Source organism: Engystomops pustulosus, chromosome 3 (assembly GCF_040894005.1).
Source record: "Engystomops pustulosus chromosome 3, aEngPut4.maternal, whole genome shotgun sequence".
Taxonomy (NCBI): domain Eukaryota; kingdom Metazoa; phylum Chordata; class Amphibia; order Anura; family Leptodactylidae; genus Engystomops; species Engystomops pustulosus.
This window is the reverse complement of record NC_092413.1, coordinates 89,482,293-89,507,846: the sequence shown is the minus strand read 5'-3', so window position 1 is coordinate 89,507,846 and position 25,554 is coordinate 89,482,293. Positions and strand designations below refer to the sequence as shown.

Genomic DNA, 25,554 nt, shown 5'->3' with positions numbered 1-25,554 from the left:
ACCTCTGTATGAAGAGGACTCAACCCGTGAGCCCTCTTCATACATCCCTTATACCTCTGCGCCGTAGAGCTACGGCGCAGAGCGTTAAGGGGTTAATAGGTTTTAAAAAATGAAAACCTTTCGTACGAAAAAAAAATTACTTTGCTATTCTGACTCCAAAAACTTTTTCATACTAAGGCCCCTTTCACACTTGCGTTTTTCACGCACGTTTTCTGCGCGTGCTTTTGACGCGCAGAGCTTGCATTGCACTCTGACCCATTGTAACCAATGGGTCTTTTCAGACTTGCATTTATTTTCACGCACACACGCGCGTTTTTTTAAACGCGCGTTTAAATCTCGACATGCTCTACTTTTGCAAGTCACGCGCGTGAAAAACGCACCATACAAGTCTATGGAGATGCATCAAAAACGCTTTGCACTCTGAGACACTTGCAAGTCCAATGCAAGTGCAATGCGTTTTTCACGCATCAATTGCTATAGAAAAGATAGAGCTCAGCCCTGAGTCCATTTCACGTGCATTTTCTGCGTGTGAAAAACGCATTGAAATTGCATTGAAATTGCATCAAAAACGCGCGTGAAAAACTGAGACACTGAACAAACTCTGACTGAAAACTGATTGCACTCTGATGCAAAATGTGCGTTTTTCACTGACCAAACCCTGATCGCACCCTGATCAAACTCTGACGTGAAATGCAACGCGGGTGTGGAAGGGGCCTTAGGAGTATGGATTTTGCTAAGGTGTCATTTTTCTCTGGGTTGAGCCGACGTTTTCATTGCTACCATTTTGGGGACTGTGCACCTTTTCATCACTTTTTATACATTTTTTTATGTGTTGCAAAAAAAAGTGTTGATTCTTACATTTGGCACATTTTTCCATTATGGGATTCACTGCAAAGAATAACTTTTTTATATTTTCATAGATTGGGAGTTTTGATACCTAATATGTTGTGTTTTTAAAAAATGTTTCCACTTTTTAAAAAAAAAATTATATATTGTTATTTGTGTTGCGGGCTTTTAAGAAATTGTACTGATATTATTTTAAATTATTTTTGGTGTTTTTTTTTTTTACTTTTTTATTTTTACATTTCTAGCATATGAACTAACCATGTATTGCATTAGACGTGTCAGCCAATGGCCCAGCATATGTCACAGCATTGACAGCGGGATCTAAGGCCTCTTCCACACTTGCGTTGCAGATCACATCAGAATTTGATCAGGGTGTGATCAGGGTTTGGTCAGTGAAAAACTGACATTTTGCATCAGAGTTCAATCAGTCTGCAGTCAGAGTTTGTTCAGTGTCTCAGTTTTTCATGCACGTTTTCAACACAATCTCAATGGGGGACATTTACTATGGCGTTTCCGCCAGTTTTGTGGCGCTCTCACCACATGTTCTGCTCTCCGACCTATTTATTAGCTGTCGGGGACAGAAAAAATGCCTTTTTCCGTCTGCTCCGACTCTTCTCCGAAAAGGGGCGTGGCTTTGGCGGAGTGGAAACTCAGACACAATTAATATGTGTCGCAGCCATTTTTGGGCGGTGTAAACTGACGGAAAGTAGACCAAAAGAAAACTGGTCTAGTAGGGACTGTTGGACACATTTCTGGTGCTCGGGACAGATTTTGTCCCAGGGACAGAAAATAGTCTCGGCGCCAGAAATGTCTCTGCACAGCTCCACAATATTAAATGTGTATCTTCTTACCGAGAGCAGGTCGGTAACAAAGCCAATGCAGACACTGGCTTACTTACACTGTAAGTAAATGTCCCCCAATGTGTTTTTCACACCCAGATCACGCACGTGAAAAGGACTCAGGACTGAGCTCTATTTTTTCTATGGCAATTGATGCATGAAAAACGCATTGCAGTTGCATGTGTCTCAGAGTGGGATGCGTTTTTTATGCATCTCCATAGACTTGTATGGTGCCTTTATCACGCCCATGACTTGAAAAAGTAGAGCACGCTGAGATTAAAATGTGTGTGTGCGTGAAACGCAAGTGTAGAAGGGGGCGGTATGGGTTAAACAATCCGGATCGGAACACATTCTGATCCGAACTGTTAGAGCAGAGGCCCGGCTGTCTTATGACAGCTGGGTCATTGTTCTTCCCTGCATGGGGGACCCATGTAGTACTTAGGTTAGGCTGGTGAAAAAACCCGTTGGCCAAGGCCCCTTGGTGGCCAACAGAGAAATCTGTATGGGTGGTAACTAAGGGGTTAACAATTGGATTGAATTGTTTACAAATACATATTTAAGAATTAGTTCAAAATAACTAAAACCAGCAAAAAAAAACTACAAAAGGAGAATATTGTTACATGCAGATGTTAATTCACCCAACTTTGGCTGTTAATAATGCTGGGTGTATCTGCTCCCACATACTTCATTCAATACTTTGATTAATAGCTACTTCATTGGTAAGATGTGCGTTCTGTTAATCACCAAATTATTGTTCATGGCTGATGCTTGGAGCTCATGTTTGCCATCTCTGTGTGGAAGAGCAGGGGATGAAGGTAGAGGATTACCTGGGGTGCCAAAAAAGTAAGTGAATGTAATTTTAACATATCCTCATACTAGTATTATAGTATATAAGGCTGGAAAAAGACCCAAGTTCATCAAGTCCACCCTTTAAGAATTAGAAACATGTTTTTTTCCCCATAACCGGTGATATTTTTTCTCTCCTGAAAGTCATCCAGGCCTCTCTTGAACATGTACATAGAGTCTCACTGCTCGTACAGTAAAGAACCTTTGTCTATGTTGATGGTAGAATCGCCTCTCCTCTAGGCGCAGAGGATGCCCCCTTGTCCTGGTCACAGGCCGAGGTATAAAAAGATCTTTGGAGAGATCCTTGTACTGTCCGTTCAGGTATTTGTACATTGTAATGAGGTCTCCCCTCAGTCGTTTTTTTTGTAAACTGAATAATCCCAAATTTTATAATCTGTCATTATATTCTAGTCCCCCCCAATCCCCTAATAATCTTGGTTGCTCTCCTCTGCACCCGTTACTATGCCCTTTTTATACACTGGTCCCCCAAAACTGTACACAATATTCAATGTGTGGTCTGACAAGGGATTTGTATAAGGGCAAAACTATGTATTTATCATGAGAATCTATTCCTCTCGTGATACATCCCTGATTTTATGTGCTTTAGTGACTCTGGTCACTAAAATTAATTTTTGTTTCTTTCTTTCTATATATATATATATATATATATATATATATATAGTGTATATACACTTTATTCGGTACACCTATCCAACTGCTTGTTAACACTTAATTTCTAATCAGCCAATCACATGGCGGCAACTCAGTGCATTTAGGCATATAGACATGGTCAAGACAATCTCCTGCAGTTCAAACCGAGCATCAGTATGGGGAAGAAAGGTGATTTGAGTGCCTTTGAACGTGGCATGGTTGTTGGTGCCAGAAGGGCTGGTCTGAGTATTTCAGAAACTGCTGATCTACTGGAATTTTCACGCACAACCATCTCTAGGGTTTACAGAAAATGGTCCGAAAAAGAAAAAAACATTCAGTGAGCGACAGTTCTGTGGGCGGAAATGCCTTGTTGATGCCAGAGGTCAGAGGAGAATGGGCAGACTGGTTCAAGCTGATAGAAAGGCAACAGTGACTCAAATCGTCACCCGTTACAACCAAGGTAGGCAGAAGAGCATCTCTGAATGCACAGTACGTCGAACTTAGAGGCAGATGGGCTACAGCAGCAGAAGACCACACCAGGTGTCACTCCTTTCAGCTAAGAACAGGAAACTGAGGCTACAATTTGCACAAGCTCATCGAAATTGGACAGTAGAAGATTGGAAAAACGTTGCCTGGTCTGATGAGTCTCGATTTCTGCTGCGACATTCGGATGGTAGGGTCAGAATTTGGCGTCAACAACATGAAAGCATGGATCCATCCTGCCTTGTATCAACGGTTCAGGCTGGTGGTGTTGGTGTCATGGTGTGGGGAATATTTTCTTGGCACTCTTTGGGCCCCTTGGTACCAATTGAGCATCGTTGCAACGCCACAGCCTACCTGAGTATTGTTGCTGACCATGTCCATCCCTTTATGACCACAATGTACCCAACATCTGATGGCTACTTTCAGCAGGATAATGCGCCATGTCATAAAGCTGGAATCATCTCAGACTGGTTTCTTGAACATGACAATGAGTTCACTGTACTCAAATGGCCTCCACAGTCACCAGATCTCAATCCAATAGAGCATCTTTGGGATGTGGTGGAACGGGAGATTCGCATCATGGATGTGCAGCCGACAAATCTGCGGCAACTGTGTGATGCCATCATGTCAATATGGACCAAAATCTCTGAGGAATGCTTCCAGCACCTTGTTAAATCTATGCCATGAAGAATTGAGGCAGTTCTGAAGGCAAAAGGGGGTCCAACCCATTAGTAGCATGGTGTACCTAATAAAGTGGCCGGTGAGTGTATATATATAGCCATGTTGTCCTTTAGAAACAAGATTATTGCCCTAAGATACAACCACCCCTGCTGAAATGATTGCACAAAGAAACAACTTCTTTTTGCATATGAAAGCCTGTGCTAATGTACAACTAATCCAGGTTGTAGGCCATGGGTCAGTAATGTATCCATGGCCACAGCAGCCTGAGTGTGGGGATGGTCATATCCAAGGACATCACTAAATGCATGGAAAATTATTTTCACACAGGTACATATTTTTTAATAACATGCAATTGAAGAAATATATATATGGCAGCTGAATTTAATTAAGTGTGAATGCTCAGATGGAAATACCCTTAAGGTCGTTGGTCTACTGTCATGGTCTAAAGTTAGAAGTATAATGGTAGTAGGTAAGGTTTAGTTGTTCATTGTTCATGACTTTGGATTTGTGGAGTATGGTAAGTGTCTTTAGTTAGAGGTTATAGTAGATGCTATGTTGAAACTTCATGTCTTTACAGCTGTGAAATTCTGCTGAGCCCTGAAAATATTGGGGCAGATTTACTTACCCCGTCCTGTCGCGATCCAGCGGCGCGTTCTATGTGGAGGATTCGGGTCTTCCGATTCACTAAAGTAGTGCGCTCGATGTCCATGCGTGTCAGTGCTCCGTCTGGTTTTCTGGCGGCCACGCCCCCCGATTTCCATCGCGTGCCCAAAAATCCCGGGCAATTCAGGGAAAATCGGCGCAAACGATAGATTCAGGTAACCCGACGGAAAAACACGATTCGGGCCCTTAGTAAATGACCCCCATTGTGTCTTTCTATGATGTCTTGACATTTCCTTTCTTTTCAGGGGTTTTCTATTGATATGAGCAAAGTAAAAATAAAAACCAGGTAGGGTACATTTCCACCATTTTATTGTGCACTTGCCAGGAAAATGTATACAAATAAATACACATAACTGTAATGTATATTTTCTTACTGAAAAACATTGAACCATCATTGAACAAGAACCATCATTGTTTTATAATATTAAAAAAATAAATAAAAAAAGGACATGGTGGGGTTTGCCCATGAAAGAAAAATCTCAAATTTTGTGACCCTACAGATTTAACACAATAAAGATAATTTTTAACCCCTTGTTTTACAATTCGTGCGTGGGTCCTCTCTAAGCAGACATTTTATGATCTCTCTAGTGCTGTCAGATGTTGTGTGCTGGTAATGTGGTTATTTTATACACACTTTCATTTAGCTTCTGAACATTCACTAGTATCTGACACATATAAATTAGAGATGAGATGATGAGATCCATGAGATGCATATTACACACAATGACACTGTCAGCTCTGCTATAACAGCCATTACATAAACATAGCATTTCATTACTTGGGGAGGTTGCATGGAGCATTTTATTACAAGGGGAGTCTGCTGGGCATTTCATTACTGGATGGGCTGCATGGGATATTTCATTACTGGGGAGGCTGCTTGGCATTTTATTACTGGGGGAGGCCGCTCGCCATTTTATTACTGGGGGAGGCCGCTCGCCATTTTATTACTGGGGGAGGCCGCTCGGCATTTTATTACTGGGGGAGGCTGCATTGGCATTTCATTACTGGTGAAGGCTGCATGAGCATTTCATTACTTGGGAAGGCTGCTGGGCTTTCCATTAACGGGAGAGGCTTCAGGGCATTTTATTACTGGGGGGGGACAGCATGAGCATTTAAATACAGGGGGAGCCTGCATGGACATTTTATTAATAGGGTTGGCTTCTGAAACAAACAATGAATTTGTTTATACTCCAGTCAATAAGTTTTCCCAGTTTTGGCTTATACTCGGTTCTGCTTATGGATTTGGTCTCAAGTATATAAGATAATCTGTATTTATTTCTTGTCTAGTCAACTCCTTTAAAACAACACATATCCCAGTCTTAATTTTATCATTCATTCAGACTTGTGTAAGTGTTATTTAATCACATATGGGATGCTTTCTTTGTGCCAAGATTCAAATTTAGGCTGAGTTTTAGGTAGGATTACTGCCTCTATGAATGGTACTGTATGCACTGGATGGAACACAGACACAGCAAATTAACTGGTATAAGTGTTTACAATAGTAGTTACGCCCCCCACCCATGCACCTTTTTCTGTAAAAAAATCCAAATTTGTCCATTCTTGGACAGAAATGGGGTGCAGACACTTATAATTTCTTAAAGGAAACCGATCATTTGATTTGATGCATTGTGCAGCAAACATACATTGAGACTCCTGTAGCTACACTGATGCAGGATCATATCTTGGTTAATCCCTGTGCTGAGTGGTTCTGCTGATAAAACAATTATAAAATTATGATAATGAAGCTCTGTTGCTTCTGTGCCTGGTTCAGCGCTTCTTTTAGCACATTTGTTGTGCACTGCTTCACAGGATGTTGTAATCCCTGGGCTGTGCCTGAAAGCAGAATAATCAATGCTGCACCATCCCCCAGCTGCTGTGTATGAGTGATCCAGCTGAGGTTGATTAGTCCTGTCTGAACTAAGCTCCATGTGCTCCATGTGCTCAACTTGAGCAATCATGCAATCCAGCTCTCCCAAGGTCCTGAATGTTATAATTGTTTTTTCAGCAAAACCACTCAACTTGGGGATTAACCAAGATATGATCCTGCATCAGTGTAGCTACAGAATTCTAAAGGTATGTTTGGTTCATAATGCATGAAATCAAATGGTAGGTTTCCTTTAAGTCTCAGTTACAATGGAAAAAACTTGATGGAAAAAACATGTTTTGCATTCTTTACATGAAATACACCAGGCACTCCGGCTTGCATGCGTTTCCATTGAGACACATTCGATCAGGCCAAGCAACTGCCTGTTCCATCTTGTTTACACCTTGAAACGCAAACCAGTCAGAAAGTGTGAATGCAGCCCAAAGGGTTAATAATGGGGAGTGGTCCATTTTGATTTAACTCCCACGTGTAAGCCATATTGTTGTGTGACTCATTCCTGTGGTTTTAAACTACCTCAAGACAACATGACACCTATACATACCTCATATGACAGTGTTACAGCGTCTGTTCAATAGCTGTGGTCTGGTATTTAATACTTTCAGAATCAGAAATGGGGGTTTAAAAACAGAAAAAAAAGAAAGGTTTTTTTATGGAAAGCTCCACAGGAGAGATTTACATTGAGCTCCTTAGTGCATGTGCTTACAGGAAGATGCTGTCCATGTGATAAGACTCCTCAGTCAGTGCTTGCTGTGGCTTTATTACTAGAGCAGCTAATGAGGTTTCCCAGGGTCGTACTGACTGAGCAGGAAGGAAAGGCAATGACGTATGTTTCCACTGTAAGAGAAGAAATAAGTTGTCTTGTTCTAAATACTGTTCTTTACTCCTACTACTACTGAAGAAAAGGTAAGAATTTCCCCAGTCTCTATACACTAACGCTTGTCCGCTATGTTCATCAGGATCATGGTGTCTGTGTAATATTGCTGTAACTTAGGACTTGATGGAGAAGAGGTAGTTTTAATATGTGCTGCTTTGTATTTGTGCTACTTTCATCAAAGACATCTCAAAACTTCTTGGCACAATAAATTCTTATACATTTATAGTGTGTTCTTTACAGCGTTTATCACAAAATGAAAATGTGTCACACAGCTTTTCTCAGCCCTAGAATGGCATAAAAACCCTTGTTTCGCTGTCATATGCATTTCTAAATGGCAATTTAAATTACATCAGATCTACAATTACATCAATAAATTGTGTGACAGGAAAGGAGTTACATGTAAGAAAACAAAAACCCTGTACTTACCTCTTCAGTGTTCTTGCACTTCTAAAAAAAATAATCAAAAGCCCATCCAATTACAGGCAGTCCCCGGGTTACATACAAGATAGGGTCTGTAGGTTTGTTCTTAAGTTGAATTTGTATGTAAGTCGGAACTGTATATTTTATCACTGTAATCCCAGCCAGAACTTTTTTGGTCTCTGTGACAATTGGATTTTAAAAATGTTGGGTTGTCACAAGAATCAATAATAACAATAAACCTTCATTACAGACACATTTGATAACTGTTACAGCTGATTATTGTAGTCTAGGACTAAAGTACAATAAATGACCAATATCCAGAGGTCCGTTTGTCGTATGGGGCATATGTAAGTCGAGTGTTCTTAAGTAGGGGACCGCCTGTACTTGGTTTACACAAATATCTTTCTTGTACTTCTACCATTTCCACCCCCACATCAACTGCTAAATCTAAGCATTGATTATGATAAGTTTACAAATCCATAAGAAGGAACTGTATAGATTGTTTCATATGGTATGATAAAAGAAAGAAGAAAACAAAATTCAACAAAGTAAAAGGCTGAGAAATGTCAATAGAAGAATGTCTCAAAGAGGTATGGAGCTGAAGGATTTAGGGGAGACCCACTTTGGTTGTCAGCACAACTGTATGGAGTGGACTTGTGGGTATTGTAATTAGTTACAGGTTAATTAGTGCAGGTCGTATATTAGTGGGTGAGTATGATGTTAAGGAATGGTATCATAGTAAAAAACCTTATAGAAAGACATCAGTCCATCAAATCCAACTTACACAGCTTATAGTCTGTCAACATTAGCTTTTGATAGTAGAGATCAGTAGAGATAGTAGAGATGATTCCAACTGGACCGTGAGACCTGACCACACCAAGAAGAAGGTAAAAGGAGATTTGGGGGGTTGTTCTGGGAATTGAGAATTTAGTGTGTGGTATAATTGGAGGTATTTCTCTCATGGTTTGTACATCTTAGACCAGAAAGTTGCATCCTGAATGGGGATCAATTGACAGAGGGAGTCATTGTGCCATAGGGGTGTCTCTTCCAGGGTACCAGAGAAAGTGCAGATATTTTCTCTCTTACCCTTTCTATGTACAGGTGAGTTGAATTTGTAGCGTTCTCCAGTATCCACCATAGTGTGTTAAGGTTTAGGTCATTCGCCAAGTACTGCCTAGGATAGGATACTAAATGTGGGGAAAGCCATTTGCATAAATATTTGAGTTTTCCAGCTAAATAATATAGAAACAAGTCTGGGAGAGCCATACCACCTAGAGCAGTGATGGCAAACCTTTTAGAGACCGAGTGCCAAAACTTCAACATAGACCCACTTATTTATCGCAAAGTGCCAACACAGAAATTTAATTTGTGATTTATACTCCCTTCTCTGTCACAGTTTTCATTGATACCAGCACCTGAGGACACCAATAAAGCAGAACATAGCCCCAGGTAGAACTGTCACTTAAAATACCTCTGTGCACAGCAAGTCCTGGGCTGTCTGGGACTGAAGGAAGATACCTGGAGTCCTCTCTGGTGATGGCCTGAGTGCCCACAGAAAGGGCTCCGAGTGCCACCTCTGGCACCAGTGCCATAGGTTAGCCATCACTGACCTAGAGCATCAGGGTGTTGCATCTGAGACAGTGGTGCATTATGAACACGTGTCACCTTATTATCAATGAAGAATATTGACACCCAGTACGGTGTGAAAAGTTATTTTTTTATTAACACATCTTTAAAACATCTCCAAAATTGCACCAACGAGACTGACGCGTTTTGAGCATATAATACAATAAGATTATGCTATGACTAAGAGCACTAGATGCTCGAAACACATCAGCTAGTCTCTTTGGTCTGATTTTGAAGATGCTTTAAACGTGTTAATAAAAAAAGAAGTTTAATCACATTGCCAGGAATAAGGAGTTGCAGTATCAATGCAACTTTCCAGACTTACTCAACTGCCTGTTGCATAGTGAAACATGGAGAGATGCATGGAAATGATTACAGTACAGTCAATTATCAAGTGACTCCATACTGAACAAGCTTGTGTGCTCCAAAAATATGCTCCAGACACCGCAAGCAATAATACTATCTCTACATAGAAAGATAAGGAGATGGAGAAACTTTGTTCAAAACTTCCTGTGGGCTTACAGGAACCGGCAAATCAGAACTGTTCACACTGATGAGAGCTTATTAACTCCTTTCCACTGATGCCCTTTTCCGTTTTTTTGCTCTCCTCCTCCCCAAAGCCAGAACTTGTTCATTTTTCAGTTTACAGATATATATGAGAACTTGTTTTGTGTAAAAATATGCGCTTCCAAGGGGCTTCATATAATATTTTAAGCCTTACACTGGGAAAAAATTCCAAATGCAGTGAAGGTTCTGTCACTAAACTGTCCAGCAAGCAACGCAACCACAACCAGACTTGGTGTAAGCTATCAGACTAGGTAGGTGGTGGCAAACTAACCCCTAACCCTGCAATGTCCCTGAGGGCTATGGCCCTGCCTACAGCAGATAAACCACCCTGATAAGGGCGAACCTATCAGGAACCTAACTAACGGTCCCTGAGAGACCCTACAAGGTGACAGGGTCAGAGACAAGTCAGTGTTCACACTAGTACACAGAAATGTGTCAAGCCTATAAAAAAACTAATTTGAGACCAGAGGACCAGAGACAGAGAAACAAACAACAAATACAGACAGACAAGCGTCATCGGACAGACCCGGGTCAAAACCAAGATGGTGGCAAAAGTTAAATGTACCTGAAGTTGGATACATGGAATAGCAAAAAATAGCAATAGCACAAGCAAAGGCATGGAAAAAGACTTAAAGGGAACCTACCACCACAAATCTACCTATAAAGGTAGATTGGGTGGTAGGTGGATCAATGGGACGTGAGGATAGCCCTTTTAAGGGCTAATTCTCACGTCCCTGCACTTTTTTAATAACTTTTATTAGGTATTTATTCAAATTTACTTATGCGGCTACTGGGGCGTGGAGTAGCCGCATATGAGATTACACGAGGCGGCTACTCCACGCCCCGGTAGCCACTTTACCCCTCCTACTCACCCATCTTCGGCGAGCAGCTCCGCGTAGCTGCGCGCCCTCGTCCGGCGATCCCGCCGTCTGCGCATGCGCAGAAGAGCAGGCCCGCACCTGCGCGGTCACTACTCCGAACACAGGCGCGGGCCTCCTCTTCTGCGCATGCGCAGACGGCAGGATCGCCGGACGAGGGCGCGCAGCTACGCGGAGCTGCGCGCCGAAGATGGGTGAGTAGGAGGGGTAAAGTGGCTACCGGGGCGTGGAGTAGCCGCCTCGTGTAATCTCATATGCGGCTACTCCACGCCCCAGTAGCCGCATAAGTAAATTTGAATAAATACCTAATAAAAGTTATTAAAAAAGTGCAGGGACGTGAGGATTAGCTCTTAAAAGGGCTATCCTCACGTCCCATTGATCCACCTACCACCCAATCTACCTTTATAGGTAGATTGGTGGTGGTAGGTGCCCTTTAAATAACCAGCAGCCTCTGAAGGAGCCAGTACACTGCCCCCTGCACCGACTGGTCCAGCCATCCATCACTCTAGCCACAGCTGCACATAAAACAAGCTCAAACTCAAAACCCAGCTGTGGATAGATCTTTGTACTTCCCATTTTGATATTTGTACATAGTAATGAGGTTTCCCCTTAGATGTTTTGTACTCTGTCATTGTATTCTAGTCCCCCCATTCCTCTAATATGAACCCCCATTGGAACCTGTTCAGTTCCATAATTTTATTTTTATACACTAGTGCCCAAAACTGTACACAATGGAGGACATGTATCTTAAGTCTGGAAATGTGTGTCTAGTTTTGGGGATTTTATGTATGGTTTTGTGCTTTACCTGATTTATCTTAGTGGTTGATAAATGTGGCATTTGAGTCTGTTGTTTTTTTTACATTTTTGTCTGCAAAGTAGCACTGAAGTCTCAAATGTTCAAGCAACCCCTTGCCTACTCCTGTTCTGGACTGGAGGTTATTTGCAGAAAAAATTGTGATTTTTAACCATAGCATCTGAAAACTTAGGACAAATCAGACACTCCGCTTAAAAAAACATGCTGAACTTTGTGAAAAGGCAATATTGCAGTAAACACCCACCTTTAACATTCGTGATCAGTGCTGGCATGTTAACCCTTAACATGTCGGGGGGGGGGGGGCATGGTTTTCAAAACCAATATAAATTTGCTACCCCCCATAATCACACTAACCCAAAGTATAAAGGTGAAGGTGTCATTTGTAGCATACGGTGAAAGACGTTAAAACAGAGCCCACAAGTTGTTTTTTGCCAAGTTCACTGCTTTTGGAATTTATTTCCCTCTTTCCAGTTCACAGCATGGAAAATGAAATACCGCCACTAGGAAGTACAATTTGTTATGCAGAAACAAGCCCTTATAAAGCTCCGTGCACAATTTTTTTTACAAAAAAGTTATGGATTTCGCCAGTGTGAATAAGGGTATTAGTGGGAAGAAGCCAATAATGCCCCAGTAAACAATTACACTAGAGATAAGCATATAATATTACTTTAACCCCTTATCACCAACACTAGTTTTCAGCTCAATGACCAGACTCGATTTTTCAAATCTGACATGTCTCACGATAATTGGTTATAACTTCAGAACGCTTTAACATATCCAGGTGATTATGGGAATGTTTTCTCGTGACACATTGTACTTCATGTTAGTTGTAAAATTTAAGTGATAAGTTTTGCGTTTCGTTCTGAAAAAAAGTGAAAATTTGCAAAAGTTTGTAAAAATTCTTCATTTTCCAAGTTTGAAATCTTCTGCTTTCCAGACAGGAAGTAAAACTACCCAAAAAGCTTGATAATTAACATTTACGGAATATCTGCTTTCAAGTGACCTTGAAAGGCCTAAATAATAGTAAAACCCCATAAATTACCCCACTATAGAAAGTTCACCCCTCAACGTATGTAAAACAACTTCTATTGAGTCTATTAACCCTTTAAGTGTTTCACGTGGGTTAAAACAATATGGACCTGTGATTTAGAAACTTTTAAATTTTTTTGGCAAATACATTAATTTAGGCCAAAACTGACAGTTTCGTAATAAATTAAATGATGAAACGCTCTGCAACGTTTGGTGCCCAATTTCTCCCGAGTGCACTGATACACCATATGTGGTGGTGACTGCTGTATGGGTGCATGGCCGGACATAGGATCAAACCAGCGCCATTCACAGCAGATTTGTATTGTCACATTCTACAGGCTATAAATGTTAATTTTTTTTGTTAATGCAAACATATGAGGGCTTATTATGTACGGGATGAGATACAATGTATAGATAATTTATTTTGGGGGTCTATAGCTTATTCATGAGATTTTATTAACTATTTCAAGGGGGACACAAACAAAATCATCAATTTTTGTTTTGGATTTTTAGCACCTTTTTTTCCCCCTGCTCACCGTAACGTAAAAATAATATTTTATCTTTAGTCTCTCTACGATTGCGGTGATACCTCAATTATATAGTTTTTCTTATCTTTTTACTGAGCAAAACCAATATTGTAGAAAATCGCATTGTTTTTGCTATTGACAACTTTTCAGGGGCATAACTTTAGAATTTTTCTGTTGGCAGATCGTTGAGGGCTTATTTTTTGCGTAAAGAGTTGTTCTATTAAGTCGTATCATATTAGGGAATGTAGCTTTTTTGATCCCTTTCTAGAACATTTTTTGTGATGGTGTTTGATGAATAATTGTATATTACGGGAAGTTTTTCGTGTTTTTTTTTTCGTTGTTCACCGAGCGGGTTCAATATTGATTTAGATTTATTGTACAGATTAATACGGACGTGGTGATACCAAATATGTATGTGTTTTTGTGTTTTATATACTTTATTTGCATGATATGTGTAACTGGGGAGATTATGGGACTTTTATTTTATTTTTTTATTTTCTAAAATGATTTAATCTTTTTTTTTTAGCCTTTTTTACAATTTCCATCCTTTGGCTTGAACAAGCGATCATCCGATCACTTGATCAAGCCTTTACACTGCAATACTCTCGTAATGCAGTGTATAGTGTAAGTAACTGAGGATGCCGCGCATGCTCAGTTACTTACAGCCGGGTCCTGCCAGGAAGGCATAACCCGACGAGAAGAAGAGCCGGAAGCCTCAGGTCACTCGCCGGACCCGGGGGCAGCGGCAGGAGGGATCGGATCCCCCGGTAAGCTCACCGGGGGGGTCCGATCCACTTGGGACACACTTGCACACCACGGTCATGCTTGACCGCGGCGTATAAGGGGTTAAACACCCGAGAACTAAGTTTTTCCGATCCCGGGTGTTAGTGCCGGGTCTGGGCTATGATATCACAGCCCCACACCGGCACCAGCGAGACCCAGTGTCCCGAAATCTTCTTCTGACGCGCCACCGTAGAAAGGTGTCGCGTCAGAAGAAGTACCCTTAACGACCAACGTAGATTCCCGATAGGGCGGTCATTAAGGGGTTAAAGGGGTTTTCCCACGAAGAAAAGTTCCTGATCAGTGGGGGTCTCAGTGCTGAGACCCCCGCAGATCGTGAAAACGAGGGCTCCATCAGATTAATGGAGCAGATGGCCGCGCATGACCGTTCTGCTCCATTAATCTCTATGGAGCTGTGGATAGGGCCTAACTTTTCTTTGTGGAAAACCCCTTTAATGTTTCAAAGAAATCACAGGAGTGCAATAAAACACTATAATACAACAAAATACAACTTAAAACACTCAAATAGATAATGTATATGTATAAATATATTAGTGTATATAATACATATAATACACAATGATACAAACACATGCTGCACATACTTTATACTTAGAGCAGATCACTTTTTGATCTGTAATGTTGTGCGGATTAGAAAGCTGACAGTGTGTTTGTTGAGCCCAACAACTTCCTGCCACATTCTGACACGCTATTATTTATGTATGTGATCCCATCTTACAGGATATTAAGCAGAACCATCATCTTCTAGAGCCTCTTATCGCTGCAACACAGAATGAAGATTCTGCTATTAGGCCAAGAGCCCATTAACACTTACTTGACTGAAAAATTCATGGAACTATTCTGCTGTCTTATATAAGAAGGGGTGAGATTTATTCATGTATACTAAGTAAAAGACTAGAATTAGAACGTCCTTTGAAAAGAAGTGTGCGGTACCCTACTTGCATTCAGAACAGACAGTCTACACTTTATATGTATACCATCCCGTATCCAGTCACGGATTCCTGGCTCTGTCCTATAGGTCCTATCTGAGCTGCAGGTTTTGTTGACACTGTTTGTGCCATTTACTGGCAAAATCTAAGTAGGTCCAATGCTATAACTGTAGAATCGTCTATAGCTATTGTTGTATATTTTAAACATGTTTTATAGCTAAGGCAATGAAATCATATGCTAAACATGATGACTCCCACAGGGTTTGCAGACAACAACAGTCTGAAGCAATATTGAATGGACTGACTCCCCACTTTTCTTGTGCAGACTATTCAAAAGCAATGGCTTTTCAGTGGGCCGGCAAGCTGTGTCTAGTGAATGGCTCCACTTAGCTGCTGAACATTATATCATTATATTCTTGGCACATTATCAGGAATAAGTGGTTATGTTTCCCACAGCTGCATTATGTAGCTCAATTTAAGAACAGAAATACGCTCAAGTTAACAATATGAAACTACCATGCTTTCTTCTCGGCTCTGAAAAGCTCATCATATTCCTTTTCTGAATTACAGAATATGCTTGGAGTTGTGCTGTAAACACCTGCCGCAGTCTAAGGACTTCAGCACAATGCTAGCAGAGACATAGACAATACGGATCCTGTCGTAGTCTAGTCCAGTGTCATCCCTCGTGACAGGGTTATTACAGATTAATTTGCCTGGTCTGTACCAATGATGTGGAAGTCATGCTTTCTATAATTGTCCACCCAGCAGATCTGCTCCTCTGTCACTCGACTATGGGACATTAAGAAGCCAGTCCAAACCAGTAGTGCTGTGGTATCGGTGGATGGAAGCTGGTGGAGATATCCAAAGAAAGTGAAGATGGCTATTGATTTCAATCTCAGCTTTCTCAAGGAGCTTGAGAGGGAGAGGGTTTTGGAGGTCTTGTTTCGAGACCAAACTCTACAGAAGGCAGAAGAGGAAAGAATAAGGTACAGTGAATTTTCCTGTTTTGGTGTTATATTTTCATGAGAAGTGTGAGCCACAATCTCTTACTATTGAGGAAATGTACTACAGTAGCTAACACTGTAAATGAGGGAGTGTAATAGGGTTTTTAGACACTGTTGTGTCTTTCTACAGTAGGCAGTTACATACAAACCACTGTAGCCGCAGGAGCTACCACTAGGGATATAAAAACTACTAAACTTTTTATGTTAATTACACCCACTGGCACTATGAAAACACTGGAATTACTTCAATTGGTAGTTAAAATGTATTTTCCACATGGAACTCTTGCAGGTTGACATGTGAATTTCTAATGTCAATTTACACTCTGTATGAGATTTACAAATTACAAATTTGCAATAAATTGCTGTAAACGCCCGTACAGCTCGCTATGGAGAGCAGCGCTCACCCCCCCCCCCCCCCTCTTCTCTGGCCACCTTGTGGCACACATCTGCTAATGTGGAGGTGTGCATGAAGCCTTAATCTCTTAACTCATGTAAGAAAATAATTGTAGTTCTACATATACAGGCGGGCCCCTACTTAAGAACACCTGACTTACAGACGATCCCTAGTTAAAGACGGATCCCTCTACCCACTGTGACCTTCGCTGAGGGTGCGGTCACACGTCGCGTTTAACGCATGCGTTTAAAAACGCATTGCAATACCTGGAGAGTGATTTGCCTAATTAAACAGCTGCGGTTAACGCATGCGGTTGTTAACGCATTGTTAACGCATGCGTTAACATCGCGGTTAACGCATGCGTTTTGTAAACACAAGTGTTAAGAGGTGTTTAATTAGGCAAATCACTCTTCAGCTATTCCAATGCGTTTTTAAACGCATGCGTTAAACACGACGTGCTCTCTGGATGCTTTACTATAGTCCCAGAATGATCAGCTGTAAGGTGTCTGTAATTAAGATTTATTGATTATCCTTGGTCTCCAATTGTCACTGGGGCAAAAAAAATAAAATTTGTCTGGAACTACAACTATAAAATATACAGTTTCGACTTACTGTATATACTCGTGTATAAGCCGAGTTTTTCAGCACAAAAAATGTGCTGAAAAACGTCCCCTCGGCTTATACACGAGTCACAAGTGTAAGTGTATCTTAAAAAATAAATAAACGTACATACTCACCCTCCGTGGCCCCGATCTGCAGCGCTGCTCCCCTGATGTCCGCGCGGGTCCTCTTCTGACTTCCGCGCCCGTCTTCTGTACATCGCGCTGGGCGCCGCCATTGCAATGGCGGCGCCCAGCGCGATGTACAGTAAACGGGCGCGGAAGCCAGCAGAGGACCCGCGCGGACATCGGGGGAGCAGCGCTGCAGATCGGGGCCACCGGAGGGTGAGTATGTAAGTTTTTTTTTTTTTTTAATGCTGGGCTGGGCTGTATACAACTGGGGGCAGGCTGGGCTGGGCTGTATGCTACTGGCGGCAGGCTGGGCAGTGCTGTATACTACTGGGGGCAGGCTGGGCAGTGCTGTATACTACTGGGGGCAGGCTGGGCAGTGCTGTATACTACTGGGGGCAGGCTGGGCAGTGCTGTATACTACTGGGGGCAGGCTGTATACTACTGGGGGCAGGCTGGGGTGGCTGTATACTACTGGGGGCAGGCTGGGATGGCTGTATACTACTGGGGGCAGGCTGGGGTGGCTGTATACTACTGGGGGCAGGATGTATACTATAGGGGGCTGGCTGGCTATATACTGGGGGGGGGTTGTGACCAATTCATTTCCCATCCTCGGCTTATACTCGAGTCAATAGGTTTTCCCAGTTTTTGGTGGTAAAATTAAGGGTCTCGGCTTATACTCGGGTCAGCTTATAATCGAGTATATACGGTACATACAAATTCAACTTAAGAACAGACCTATGGAACCTATCATGTACGTAACCCGGGGACTGCCTGTACTGATTTATATAACATTTTCTTTATCAATAATGGTAATTTCACAATTGTGGCTTTTACAATCAGCCAGTGTAATATATTAAAAAAATTCATCTGGTATACTTGTTAAAACTACTGTTGCTTATAGCAACCAATGACTGATCATCTTTCATATTTCTATAGTAGGTTATAGCCACTAAACCAATTTTAAAAATTGTCTCCTATCCACCAGAAAGGGATAACTATATTGGAGGTCTGACCAGTAGGATCATCAGTAGAGACAAGAATTAGGGGTCTTTATCCCCTGCCTTTGAGCAGCATTGCCACTGCATTCATTGGCTATGGAAGTGACAGAGAACTATACTTCAGCTGTCTCAATGATTATGAAGCAGCTGTATGCCTGCAGAAACTGTCACACACTTCAAATGAGAAAACAGGACCCCCATTTTTGTGATTGGTGGATGCTCCAGCAGTTGGAACCCTGCTGACCAATTAGTTATCTGTGGACACTTCTTGGTAGAAGATGACTTTTAAACCTGGGCTTTTAAGAAATAAAAGCTATTGTTGTGAGCATCATGAACAGCTTTACTCACAATCGTACAGATATGATTATGTTCTTTGCTATCTGGTGCAGAAAGCTGAAAACACATTTACAACAACTTCGATGGAAAGGGGCAAAAAGTGCAGCTAGAGAATACCAAGAGCGATCATGTGCTCGGTGCCAGAAAGCTCTGGGAAGGCTGCTGAACAGAGGCGCTGTCTGCAATGGCTGCAGTCACAGAGTGTGTCCGGAGTGCCAGGTTTACCGCTGCAATATTGTATGGAAATGTACAGTCTGCAATGCTCATGGGTAATGAAATTCATCTTACTTGTCTTGACAATCATCTTAAAGCATTTTTAATATATAAAATGAGAAATGAATAAAGAGATTATCCCATGAAAGAAAGTTCTCAAATTTTAATCCCCCTTCTGATGTTTGCACAATTACTTTACAATTTGAGTTAGTTTTATTGCTGTTTTTCTCCTACCTCAGTGATGGTCAGTGTAAAATTCCAGACTCTCTAAGCAGACACTTTGTGATTCCTCTGTGCTATGAGATTCTGTGTGCTGACAAAGAACTTAGATGAGACAGATCAGAGTCATGAGATCGATATAAGACACAATGGGGCACATGTATCATAAGTCTGGCTTTGTCGATCTTTTTTTTGGGACTTTTCTTGGCTTTTCTGCCCATCAGATGTATCTTATGATTTTTTTTCCTTTATTGAAACATGTGGTATTTGGTCTTCAGTGAATTTGCAACTTTTTAAAACAAAAGTCGCAAAAAGTCTCCAAAAGTTGCAATCCGTTCCAAGCTAATTTTTATGCTTGGTCAGTGGCAGTCGTAGATTTGTGCTAAAATTTTCAACTTTTTGTGACTTTTTAAAAAAGTCAGTGAATTTGCAACTTCTTAAAACAAAAGTTGCAAAAGGTCTCCAAAAGTTGCAATCAGTTCCAAGTTTATTTGTATGCCTAGTAGGTGGCAGTTGCAGATTTGCGCCAAAATTTATAACTTTTTTGTGACTTTTTAAAAAAATTGCAACTTTCACATCTGGATTCAGGTGATCACTCAGGGAACGCTGAAGAAAACTGGACTTTGGGAAACTCTGAAGGGAAACTGTAGTGCTGCTGCTGACTCCTTTTACAGCTGCTGCGAAAAGTGTAGAAGCATGCTGCATGCTGCTACCCCTCCCTCTTCTCCTGCAATAAAAGATAAGCTACAAGAATCTGCCGACCATAGTCAGGAGTTTATGGTCAGATCCAGGGACCACCAAATTGTAGGAACCAGGACTGATATAGACAGGTTGGAATTGTATCCGTGAAATGCTGTATTTTTTGTAAATAAAATTAACAACAATGTGTTATTCTGTTATCCTGAGTATATTTAGATAATATATTGCTTTCGTGGGAATAACCCTTTGAATTTAACTTTGAAATATAAGTGTCAATTGTATTATTTATAAAACAAATTACTTCACATGATGAAGCCTTTTCTGTGTAGCAAAGGGACTGCAAAATTATGGGATTTTTTGGGATTATTAATTTGAGTTTATTGAGAGTGGCTTATATAAAACTTTCAACAAGCATATACTCTCCTCTTCCTATTGGTCCAGGGGGGCGCCTCCCATTAACATCAGTCTCTGTTGTTACAAAGATGCCGCTATGGGGGCAAAGCATTGATGACTTTTTTTAACCATTATCTTCATAGTTAACGAATATGTACGCATATAAAGATATGTTGTAGAAATTTTTGTGATTGTCTCATTCACCCGAATAGGTTGAGTAGAACTAAGAACTAAGCACAAAATGCATGTACAAAACATCCATATTCAGATGCAAGCAACTGATTTGCATTCACAAAAGATTAAGTAACAAATATGCTTTTGTAATTTTTTTTATTTAAAGGGGTATTCCCACTAAGACAAGATTTTTAAATATACTCAGGGTAATAAAAAACATATTCTCTAATTCACTGTTATTAACAAAAATACAGCATTTCATAGATATAACTCCAACCTGTCTCTATCAGTCCAGAAAGAGCTCACACACACTGACTTCCTGCCGGCAAACAGTACAGTGTGAGAAGGGTTAAGGTACAGGCAGATAAGATCTTTATCCACAGGAGAGGGAGAGAGGCATATAGTAGAGCCGAAAGTATGTAATGGCTGTGATAGCAGAGGGGAGAATGTCATGTGTAACATGCATCTCATCATCTCTGATCTGTCTCATCTCTCTTTCCAAGTGTCAGATACTTGTACAATGTTCAGAAGCAAAATGAAAGTGTATATAAAGATGTACCCTAATAATCTAACCACACTGTCAGCTCACAGAACTAAATGGATCATAATGTGTCTGCTTAGAGAGTCCGTGTCCACACTCTGGAACTTTACACTGACCATCACTGAGTTATAGGAGCTAAACAGTAATAAAACTGGGTAAATTGTAAAGCAAGGGGTTAAAAATTATCTTTATTGTGTAAACATCACTAGAGGATTAAAATTTGAGAGTTTTTTTCTTTCAAGGCAAAACCCTTTTAAGCAGGTGGTTTGAAATTTTGTATGAGAAAGAATTTGAAGAAATAAGTGTGGCTCTTGCTTGTTATATTGACTATTTTGTGTCCCCTTAGCAGGTACATGTAATAATAATGTAAAAATAATATCCTACCTGTCATGTATAACAGGGAAGTCAAAATAAAGACTGGTGAATGGTTCTATGAAGAAAGAGAAAAAAAATTTCCATCTGCAGGTAATCTCTTTTTATCATATCTTTTACCTACACATTGAAATACACATTGAATTGCTGCTTAATAAGAAAATCAATCTGTCTAGCTGCTAGTGTTTACATAAGATCACTAGAGTTTTTTCTAGTAAAAACTGGTATTGACTTTTTTTATTTCTTGTTGCAAGTAAAGATTTGCATTGATGTAGGAGATGCATAGGTACACACTTCATTGCAGCCCTATCCCCATTATCTCACAAGCGTTATTCGGTCAATTTTCACTTAATATTCAAAAATTCTGGAAATTTGCACCAAAAAAAAAGTAATTTGGTCATTTCGATTTTCCCACTTTTTGTTAATCTTCTACAATCTTATAACATGCATTTTGAAGAGAGATGATGATGTATATTTATTATATGAGTCCCACTTGCAAGCCTCTTCATGTGTATTATATACCATGTTTCCTTTATATACTCAATGTGGGTCTAGTGCTTGAAAAAGGATTGCTTGAAAAAGGTGTCCAACACTGAAACGTTGCCACTTGTTTCAATAAAGATCACCAACTTCTAATTTGAACTTTGGAGTGCTGCCCGCTTCTTCCATTATATATCTACATAAGGACCAAGCCAGGACCTTTGGGGGCGCTGTACCCCTCCTTCGAAGCTGCTCCACAAACTGTGCAGACTTGAACTCTACAGTACTAGCATATGATTTTCCAATTATTATATATTATTGTATCAAATAAGTACAAAAATTGAGGTCTACATATGATGAAGTATCATGTATCTTATAGGAAAACATGAAACAGTTGGAGCAAAGCTCTTGAAGTCCTATCAAAAGATGAGGTGAGCCATTCAAGATGTTTATGAAAAAATTCTGTAGTAGAAAATTCCTTAAAAAAAGCCAATATTTTAAAAAAAGAAAGGCAATATTCCATTAACCCATAGGCTTTAAAGGGGTTGTCCACTTTCAGCAAATTATTGATACTGTTTGTGTTATGAAAAGTTATACATTTTTTCAATATACTCCCTGTGTCAATTACTCACGGTTTTCTAGATCTCTGCTTGCTGACATTCTATAGGAAGCATCATTGTTTACTTCCAATGGATAAAAATTGGTCCATGGTCATGTGACATACAGGTGCACGGCTTGTTAGTATCACAGAAAGTAATCAGAGCTGTGTGACATAAGGAACCTTGCACATAGCTTCTTGACCATGGACTGATTTTTTCAGAGGAAGCAAAGAATGAAGATTCCTACAGAAAGACAACAAGCAGAGATGTAGAAAACCATGGGAAAATTTTCAATACACAAACAATGTAATTATTTGCTTAAAGTGGAATTTATCCCTACTCTTTATCTCCCAGTATATATATTTCTAGAATACTGTGAAGTGTTGTCTGTAGGAATACATTGCCAGATTACATTCATCCAGAAAAGTATTTGTGAAGTCATATATAAATGTCGGATAAGATGAGCAAATAATTTCCCTTTACTAGAACCAAGCACCCTACTCTTAGCATTACCCCTCCTCCACAAAACTTTACAATTGGCACAATACACTAAGGCATTAATTGATCCAGGCAGGGCATTTTGGTGCCCTAGGCAGACAAGCAAAGTTCTACTCCCTCTTCAAATGTATCCCATCATAGCCCCCAACTTAGTAATGTTGCCAGCATAGCCCCCTCAGCTTAGTAATATAGCCTAGCATAGCCTCCCTTCGCTTAGTAATTTAGCCCAGCATAGCCTCCCTTCGCTTAGTAATGTAGCCCAGCATAGCCCCCTTCCACTTAGTAATATAGCCCAGCATAGACCCTATCCACTTAGCAATGTTGCCCGCATAGTCCCTTCTTCCTACTATTATAGGTCAGCATAACCCCCACTTAGTAATGTAGCCCAGTATAGCCCCCCACTTAGTAATGTAACCCAGCATAGTCCCCTTAAACTTAGTAATGTAGCCAGCATAGACCTCATCCACTTAGTAATCTTACCGGAATAGTCCCTTCCTCCAACTATTATAGGCCAGCATAACCCCCACTTAGTAATGTATCCCAGCTTAGCCCCCCACTTAGTAATGTAACCAAGCATAGCCCCCTTCCACTTAGTAATGTAGCCCAGCATAGACCCCCACCTCTTAAAAATGTTGCCAGCATAATCTATTCCTCCAACTAATATAGCACAGCATAGCTCGCCACTTAGTAATGTAGCCCAGCATACCCCTCCACTTAGTAATCTTGCCACTATAGTCCCCTCCACCTAGTATTTTAGCCCAGCATATACATTTCCACTTGTAGCATAACCTCATAACCTCTTCCATCTTCTTTATTCAACATGTTAAAAACCATATACAGGCAGTCCCCGGGTAACATACAGGATAGGTTCTGGAGGTTTGTTCTTAAGTTAAGTTTGTATGTAAGTCGGAACTGTATACTTTATTATTGTAACCCCAGTCAAAATTTTTTTGGTCTCTGTGACAATTGGATTTTAAAAATTTTGGATTGTCATAAGACCCAGGATTAACCATAAATCTTAATTGCAGACACCTGTGATAAATGTTATAGCTGTTTATTGTAGTCTAGAGCTAAAGTACACTAAATTACCAACGTCCAGAGGGCCGTTTGTAACTAGGGGTTGTATGTAAGTCGGGTGTTCTTGTGTATGTTTTTCTTTGTTAAGCTGCCTCATTATGTTCTCTGTGTACTTTCATGTTTTAGTAAGATCTCAGTTGTTCCACCTACTCCGCCTCCTTTCTCCGAAGTAACTCCTGGGTATAACTCTGTGGTAATGTACTCAATTCAACACATTTTATTTCTGTCAGTGAGAAAATTTAATGGGAACCTTTCACCAGGGACCTCATTTCCACTAAAGATACATTGCAGGAGCCCATTTCAGCTGAATTTCACATATGCGTTTCTGCCATTTCTGCCAATTTTTTGCATACATTTAATAAAAACAACAATATGTGCTGTTCAGCTCTCAGCCCCCACCTGAGGGCCCCTTTGGGGGAAAGGTGGGGGCTAAGAGCTGAGGAGTGAGCAGCACAGACAAGGCACATGTTGTTTTTTGAAATGCATCTAAACCAAAGCCCAACCCCTGGGACTACGCAGAGGATTCTGTCAGGGTGCAAGGTAAGTTATAACACAATTATATTGTAATGAAAAAGCTTAGAAAAGGCAGAAAGGCATATTTGCAATGCAGCTGTAATAGGCTTCTGCAACCTATCTTTAGTGAAAATGAGGTCCCTGGCGACAGGTTCCCTTTAAGCAACACATCTAAACATGGGGTAGCAACTTGAACACAGGATCAGGTATTTTTAGTCCTATTATCGGGAGGAGCTGTAAAACAAGCCTATACAACAACAACTTGTGCCCATTGTAGCCTGGTCTCATAGCACAGAGGTAATTTATAAGCCTATGCTAGGTTTGTTGTTTTACGAGCCATCCTGGAAGGAGACAAAGTGGGAGATTTATCAATCTACATGCGCCAGAATTATAGCATAATTTGTGCCAAAAAACTAAAATGCCATGTGCCACATTTTTCATAGCTCATCTCTTTTTAAATTTTTCTGACTAGTATGACAAATGGGCATGTGCTATGAAAAGGGGCGTGAACTCATGGGGAATAGTCAGTGCGCCAATATATGTCAACATAAACTTGACCAACTATTAGAAGGTGCAAAGTACGTCACATCAATCTTAAACTACCTCCTTTTTGTCATCAGACACAGTGATAAATCTGGCACAGCAGAAGACGGGTCTAATGTGGGACACTTTGATATATCTCCTCCAATATGTTCCTAATGCCAGGCAACCCCTGAAACACATGACTTAAATGAAAAGATTACTTTATAAGTATATGAACTCCATTCTTTTTTTTACAGGAGCTCGGTAAATCAAAAAATTTTAATAAATCTGTGGAAAATATTTTTCTTTCTCTAACAACCCAAGTAAAAAGTAAGTACAATCATATACATTATTCAAAAATACTAGGTAACCTATTAAGGGCAGTGTGTATCTACACAGCAGACTAGGTCATGGGGATACATTTCTCCATAT

The 25,554-nt window shown here is 40.6% G+C and overlaps 1 protein-coding gene across 3 annotated transcripts in view; it reads left to right on the top strand.

The window, feature by feature from the left end:
- The first annotated feature begins 7,645 nt into the window (after positions 1–7,645).
- Positions 7,646–25,554, top strand: part of SYTL3 (synaptotagmin like 3) — a 41,424-nt gene continuing 23,515 nt past the window's right edge. The window contains exons 1-8 of one of the 3 annotated variants that reach the window (XM_072141371.1): positions 7,675–7,797; positions 15,151–15,292; positions 16,128–16,345; positions 18,876–19,091; positions 21,462–21,526; positions 22,293–22,344; positions 24,214–24,280; positions 25,380–25,452. In XM_072141371.1, the coding sequence (XP_071997472.1) occupies positions 16,236–16,345; positions 18,876–19,091; positions 21,462–21,526; positions 22,293–22,344; positions 24,214–24,280; positions 25,380–25,452 (583 nt within the window). In that variant the 5' untranslated portion in view covers positions 7,675–7,797; positions 15,151–15,292; positions 16,128–16,235. Of the gene's footprint in view, positions 7,798–15,150; positions 15,293–16,124; positions 16,346–18,875; positions 19,092–21,461; positions 21,527–22,292; positions 22,345–24,213; positions 24,281–25,379; positions 25,453–25,554 lie in introns of all 3 variants that reach the window. The other 2 variants (XM_072141373.1, XM_072141374.1) reach the window with 2 other exon arrangements.